This window comes from Cottoperca gobio, chromosome 3 (assembly GCF_900634415.1).
Source record: "Cottoperca gobio chromosome 3, fCotGob3.1, whole genome shotgun sequence".
Classification (NCBI taxonomy): domain Eukaryota; kingdom Metazoa; phylum Chordata; class Actinopteri; order Perciformes; family Bovichtidae; genus Cottoperca; species Cottoperca gobio.
The window spans coordinates 6,608,078-6,615,186 of NC_041357.1; the positions used below are offsets into that span (position 1 = coordinate 6,608,078).

At 38.9% G+C, this 7,109-nt stretch overlaps 1 protein-coding gene across 1 annotated transcript; it reads right to left on the bottom strand.

Annotated features, from left to right (window-relative positions):
- Positions 1-1,047: 1,047 nt before the first annotated feature.
- glo1 (glyoxalase 1) lies at positions 1,048-6,274 on the bottom strand. Its single transcript, XM_029462428.1, has 6 exons — positions 6,006-6,274; positions 2,864-2,946; positions 2,578-2,718; positions 2,424-2,491; positions 1,939-2,028; positions 1,048-1,485 (listed from the first exon to the last, which is right to left on the bottom strand). The coding sequence occupies exons 1-6, from the start codon at positions 6,072-6,074 to the stop codon at positions 1,394-1,396; spliced, it is 543 nt and encodes a 180-aa protein (XP_029318288.1). The 5' UTR covers positions 6,075-6,274; the 3' UTR covers positions 1,048-1,393.
- Between the last annotated feature and the right edge of the window lie 835 nt (positions 6,275-7,109).

A 7,109-nucleotide genomic window follows, 5' to 3' on the forward strand; every position in this document is an offset into this window, starting at 1 on the left:
ATAGCGTATCACTTACTTATTTAAAACGTATCAGAGCGTCTGGCCAACGGAGCTGGAAAAGTGCCATTTGGTTCACGTCATACTGATGCTGGAGAACGGCTAGAATGTACTCTTGTCCTCTCAGCATCCTCCATGCTCTCTGATGATGGTTGATGTATTCATCAAGACGTGCTGTGAAGAAGTGAGGATGAGCTACTCACAGGGACCCTATATACTATATTCAAACCCCAATAAGCTCCCAAAACTCTAGCTGAACGCTAGCTGTACTGTAGAAACACTTTTAATAAGTTACTCTGTTGTCAGGCATCATCTTAACATAGGGTAGGAATAGAGTATCCATTCGTTATCAATAAGTTGGCTGTAGGATTCACCGTCAGCCGGCATAGCCTATATCTAACGTACCTCTAACGTAGTCACGTACGTATTCCGTATTCACGTATGTCTAACGTAACGTAATCTGCATATTTTATGAAGCACACGTCGGGTACGTCTGGTAATTTTGAACATGCTCAAAACATCAGCGTTCAACAACGCACCCCAGCGTAACACAGTGAGCTCTTAACGAATACTACTTATACCTTACCTTATATCAACATAAACCAGCGTGTTGCCGATATTTTGTATACGCCATATTTTTGTATATCTTATGCATTCGTTGGGCATTCGTCTGATACATTTTGTATTAGTAAGTGATGCTCTATCAATAGGTCAGACATGCGTATCTGTATATCTTCACTTTTCCGATCCAATGAAAAATTGGAGTATTTGGACTCCAGCATACGTTTCTGTCATACGGATATGTGTGACAGGCCTTAATCAAAACAAAATGTTCTTTAAAATGATGTCGACTCAACAGTGGAACAGTCAGAAGAATTTGTTTCAGATTTGACTTTAAAAAATAATAATCTGAAAACGTCAAACTGTTTATCACATTTTCCCCTTTATGACTTAACTGCGACAACACCCCAGGTCAGCGTATTATTGCTCGCTATAATAAACTGTTACTTTTTGCTTTGTCTTTTAAAACTACATGAAATCACAAATCCATTTTGTTTAAACTGTGGCTTTCACATTTATTACAGTAATACAGCTTTATTTCAGTGTCACATTTTGAAGACAAATACAAACTGATGATGATATTCAAACGCAACAGCTACACAAAGTAGTTGCCATTCATAGCAATAACTCTGGTATCTAAACTATTTGCTCATCAACTGTCCAATATAAATCCAGCCCGTGCCAGGGCACACTGATTGTGCATCCCGCTGCGTTTTCCCTTAGCTCTCCGGCGCATGCTGCCAAATTCTTCTCTAAACCTTGACGTCCTGCTCGTCCAGAGAAGCCACAGCACCGGCCTGTGTGCGCTGCAGCAGGTAGCATGAGGTCACAGTTTTTAGGAGGTAATGGACACCATATTGTTAGGACTCAGGATCTCAATCCAGTAACCATCCGGGTCCTGAATGAAGGCCAAGCCTTTCATTTTTCCTGAAAAGAGAATAGGAAATACTGTATGAATAAAAGTGGAATACACATTTTAGACTTCAGATTCCCACAAGTGTGCGCTCTAATGATGGTGCAGTAATGACATGTAAATACACGGAGGAGAAATGCATTTCAAATGTAGATACAGAGCTTTCTGTTGTAAGGTAATGAGGCAGGACAAGGAAAGGTATAGCCGCATAGTAGGGAAATACATAATATTTATCTTTTTTCACTTGGATAATGCATTACTGTAACGTGTTGCATCATGAATTTGAATCAAGGATTTTAATAAATAGTTTCAATCTGAATTATTTTCCATTTGGAGTGTATAAGCCAGCTAAAAAGTGAAGTGGAGAAAGAAAGGTTAAAGGTGAAAAACATATTGACTAAAAAGTCTGTCAAGTTTTATGTAGTTAACCCGTTGACCCTCATATTCACAAACGCTTCACATCTTACCATCATCTGGCTTCTTGACAAATGTGACTCCTTGCTCTTCAAACAGTTTGCAGGCTGCATAGACGTCAGGAACTGCAATTCCAATGTGTCCTGTCAAATGCCGGGTAGACAAATAGAGACTGTTGACTACAGATACACACTACGGATGCATATAGTTTGCTCTAGTGAGCCGATATAAAGGCTCGCATTATCAAACAGCTCGACAGTTAAAAAGTAAAACATGCATCAAGAAGGAATAAAACATTAAAACTGACAGCTAATGTTAGACGTTTAAGTCACACCACGACAGCTAAAATGTAAATATTATACAGAGATTGTGTTTTGTATTATTCCTGTACATTTCAAGTCCATGCCATCACATATTGTATGCCTTTATACAAAACCTTTTCATTCATGTCAAAGTCTTGAACTTGTAATTCTAACTTTCACCGACTGACTTTTCTGCCCGTTTTCTGTCAGTTTGTAAAACAGGGCAGCAATCTTACCAAAGCCACGTGGATCTGAGTTTCCATTGTGATAAGACTGGCTCTCATCAGCCTCAGAGCCCCAGTTACTGAAAGACAGGAGGAGGAATACAAGACGATAAGAGAAGGAACTGCAGAGAGGAAAGAGAGTAGTGCACGTATTGTAGACCCTTACTGCGTCAGCTCAATGGTGGCTCGTCTGGAAAAGGTCCATGCCGTCTTTTCCTTCACTTCTGTAGGAATCTCCTTCTTGTCCTCGTAGCCCAAGAAGAAGAGAGAGAAACGCATGGAGGGGAAGTCGAACTTTTGCAGGAGCCTGGAAGATTTTGCAGAATGAAAATCTTACTTTAGTCCAGTAAATGTATGGAAGGCGTTCTCAACAAAAACTGCTTTTGGGGAATCATCTGTTGCAAGTGGATACAAAGATGAATTGAAGTGAACACTGACACACTAGTACTCACGTCATGCCGAGGATTCTGGTGTAGAAATCCAAGGATTTAACTGGATCTTTAACCCGCAGCATAGTCTGCTGCATCATGAAGTCCTAAGACACACAAACACAATTACAGAGTTAATATGCACATCAGCAAATACAACACAATAAAAACTAAATAAATGTAAACAGTTGTACACAAACATTACAAAAGCTCGGCAAAAAAGTAAGTTCTGTTGTGTTATTTATAACCTCGGAGACGTAGACGCTGAATGTTAGAGAGCACTTATAATGAGCAAAATACTTTCAAAGTTTATGTCTTAAATTCAAATCTCCATCACTGATGTAGAAAATAAAAACTTTAGATGCTGCTGTAGTGTTTATTGATGCATATGTGCATGCTGCAAATATGGCTACTGATTTTAATATTTTATCAATTGTGTTTTGTTTTCAATCTTATTTTCAAATAATTATGCCCGTTTCTAAGTTTATCCTATAACCATTTTCCCTTCTTGTTAAGCACTTTGTACTGAATTTCTTAAAGTTGTTATTGTGGTCATTATTATCAGCCAACGTTAGAGGCAGGTGGCCTAGTCCCTGGTTAATTCCCCGTCAGTACATGTGCGTATCTACTGTATGTGCATTTGAAGTGTCCATTAAAACTCCAGATTGTGCTACCACAGGAAAAATTAAAATACACTGAATAAGGATTAACACTTAGAATATGTGAGATGCAAGGTACAGGGATAGTTACAGGTGTGAAATATGGAGCAGTGTTTTGTGTTGTGTGTGTTAGAAAGCTCAGAGAAGCCTTCACAACACATTTGCTTGAAGGGTAGAAGTTTTATTTTTGGCTGTGCCTGAATTCCAGCAGGGCAAACATTTGTATCTTGTCACTCACTCGTGAAAAGGGACTTCAGCCAAAGTACACCTCTGTGTAACCGAGCGCATATACAAATCAAGGATCATATCTGTGCGAGCTAAACATCATCAGTCAGAAATGATTAGGCCTGATTTGGGGTTTCCATTTACTACCTTGTTTTCTATGCAAAAGCATCCCATTACAGCGATGAAGTCTGATGATGTCCCATTTCTAAAAAAGCGATTTGCGAGCACTACTTCCACGCATAAGCAAATCGGGACAGCATTACGATTCACAAAGGGTTGGTGCTTTGCATGCACATGGATGGGTCAGAAGTATTTCATGTATTTTGATAGTAAAATGTGTCAAAAACTAAAGCCAGAAAAAATGATCTCATAAATCGCAGCTTGTATGTTGCACATTTGGTGAGACTGGTTTTCACTGTGAACCTGATATTTACGAGTGTATGAGAACCAAACAACTACTTTGTGTGTGTTTCACAGTCGAGTGTTATCTGTGTGGTGAGCAACTGTTCCCCTTTCCTGTGCCCTTCCTCCAACCGTGTCAAATTTTCAAAGTGTAAAAAAATATCAACACATCCATAGAAACTCCCCAAACACTGCTGCAGCATAATCCATCCATGTCTCCAGCTAGCTACATCCATATGTTACACACAGTCACAGTTTTGTAACATTGGATCTAAATTCATTACTTCTGGCAGAGCTTGAAAACTCCCCAAGAGGGTTGATGGGATGACAGTGCATTTTGCCATATTATGGCAAATCAATGATTGTGGGGAAAACTCAGAGCAGTGGATCGTGGCGTAAGAGTGGTTTGAGAGGTCTCTATGGACGCTTATCCATCAAGTATTGTAAAGTCTCTTATTTCTCAGGTTAAATTCGAACTTTGATCTTATATTCTGCTGGAACTGCCTCAGCTCACATGTAAACTGGAGACACTTCTTGGGAGTGTTTAGAGTGGACAAATATTTATAGAAACTGCTACAAATGAAACTTCAACTTTTTTGAACAAAGGCTTGCAGAACTCAGGGAATTACCAGTGGCCTGCCTATTTGGGAGATACGGTGATATTGACTTGTCCCTCAGCAAGTATAGATTGTTGTATTATTGGGTATTTACTGTATAAACACAGTGTACTGTCTATGAAGTGGAAGAATACAGGCAGCACAGTTAAAGTGACGTTGAATGGCTGGCAGGTATAAAAAGGTATAGTTAGAAAAAGATATACAATCTTCAACTTGTGGGTGCATTTAGAGAAGATCATTTGCAAAAACAGAACCAAAATGGATAAACCAACATGAGTTTGATATAAATCAGCAACTGATGATTATTTTCCCTTTTTGAGATATTTTCTAGATTAATCGATTTATCGTTTGGTCTATAAAATATCAGAAAATAGTGAAAATGTCCAGTTTTTCAAAGTCCAAGGTGATGTGTTTATTGTTTTGTTGGCAACGCCCAAAGACATTCAGTTTAAAAGGATAAAAAACAGGAAAACAGGAATAAGGCTGAAAACAGCATATTCTGAAATTACGATTAATCGATTCTTTTTCTGTCGATCGACTAATGGATTTAGTTTGATTGAAATTGAGTGCACAATAAAAACATGATATATGACAACAATATTTTATCAAAACAACCAAACAGCAGCTTGATTGATATTCTCTGGATTGGACATTAAAAACAACAACATGATTAATAAAATGAATAAAAACGGAGATCCCGGTGTTTGCACACTTCATTAGTTAGCCAGCTGGACAGGTTAGCTCCAGCAGCTTATGCACTGCCCACATTAGCCATTCCCATCCCGCCTGCTTTTCGCCACAACATGAGCATATTCTGGTCTGGCCGCGCCTAAAGACCAACTTTCTTGTAAGTACGGGGAGTTCTTGCGTTACGAGCAGACATGTTGTTACGCATGCTTTAATAAATCACGTCCCAGCTTTTCCACCAAGTTTGGTAACTTATGAGTTTCTCTCCACGCAAGAAAGTTCGGCTGTACGTAAGCTAGCTAACAACAGCCTGTGATAAAACCACCACATTTTAGTTACCTGAAATGTGTATCAGCCACAACACTCGCTGTAAGCATTGGCGAATATTTTAACAGACTTACTTGTCACCGCGAGACCAACGTTCACATTTTGTGAAATGAAAAATGTCACTGTCCGATAATTGACACATAACGTATAGCTGATTAACCTGTCTGGAAGTCGTTGGCCTGTTGGCTGGGTTTGATAATGCCTAGTAGAAGTTTAGTTCAACTTCACGAGAGACGACAATCATCTTACCTTAGTAACTGGGTCTCCATCTTTGCAAGCTAATGCCGCTGCCTCGTCAGACAAACCTTTGTCGCTCATTTTTGCTAACACACTGCACTAAAGTGGACCGCAGGTCTGCGGGGCGGACTGACAGGGAGTGGGGCTCAGCTCAGCTGCTCAGGGAAATTAAACTGAAACACTTTCCGGTACAAGTTTTCAAAATAAGTGGTGCAATTGTTCCTACTGTGGTGACTGGTTAAATGGTATGTAATAAGACTAATACATATCCAGCATCATTAAGATACATGTAAACTGTTGTAAAAGAGTCACTGTGGGATAAAATGCCTTTATGTATAAACCGAAAAAACCTACAATGAGAGCGAGTCTGGTATGGCAAATATTTCCAGTCATCATTTTCAGTCTCGATTCAACATCCACCCTGACACACTTATGCAATTAGGCCTTAAATCTCCTCTTTTTAGCATGCAAGGACCAACAATAATCACAATTCCTCTGCTTTCTCCTGTCATTATCAAATGTATCCACTTTCAAAAGTCCTAATCAAAAAGCTGTTTTTCCGAGGTGCATGCGCACAAGGACATATAGGAAAATGATCTGAATAATTTAGGAAATTGTTAAAGAGGGTAAACTGGTTCTGTGCACTTGAACTGAGGCACAAGTAACACCTCCACACATGACAACCATTTTATTTTGAAAATATAGACAGGAAAGTGTCAATTATCTTTTGGCTAGACCAGGCTTGCTGTAGAATACATAATGTACCATTAATTACCTACATACCCTATTACATAAGACACTCTGCACTTACCAGGTCAAGGAGGTACACCCGCAGAATCTAATGTATCAATACTACCAATGTAATTACTCAGATCTTTGTAAAACTAATTTTGCTCAGTTCAGTATAATACTATATAGTATAGTACAATCCCAGCATTGTAGTTTGCCAATGATATGTTAATACTGCATATTATAAAAAGGTATAAACTATTTTAATTCATTACAAATTTACATTGTAAGCCATGATTTGATAAAATGCATACATTTCTTTCTCACTGTCAGAAAATAATCAATGACCAACTCAGCGGCCAGGGATCAAAAACAACACAGGGCAGG

Bases quoted from the DNA above. Each gene is read 5' to 3' on its own strand.
- glo1 (XM_029462428.1), bottom strand. From the start codon at position 6,074: ATGAGCGACAAAGGTTTGTCTGACGAGGCAGCGGCATTAGCTTGCAAA. The intron at 2,947-6,005 runs GTAAGATGATTG...TGTGTGTCTTAG, and splicing joins ATGGAGACCCAGTTACTAAG to GACTTCATGATGCAGCAGAC. The intron at 2,492-2,577 runs GTAAGGGTCTAC...CCTGTCTTTCAG, and splicing joins GCCACCATTGAGCTGACGCA to TAACTGGGGCTCTGAGGCTG.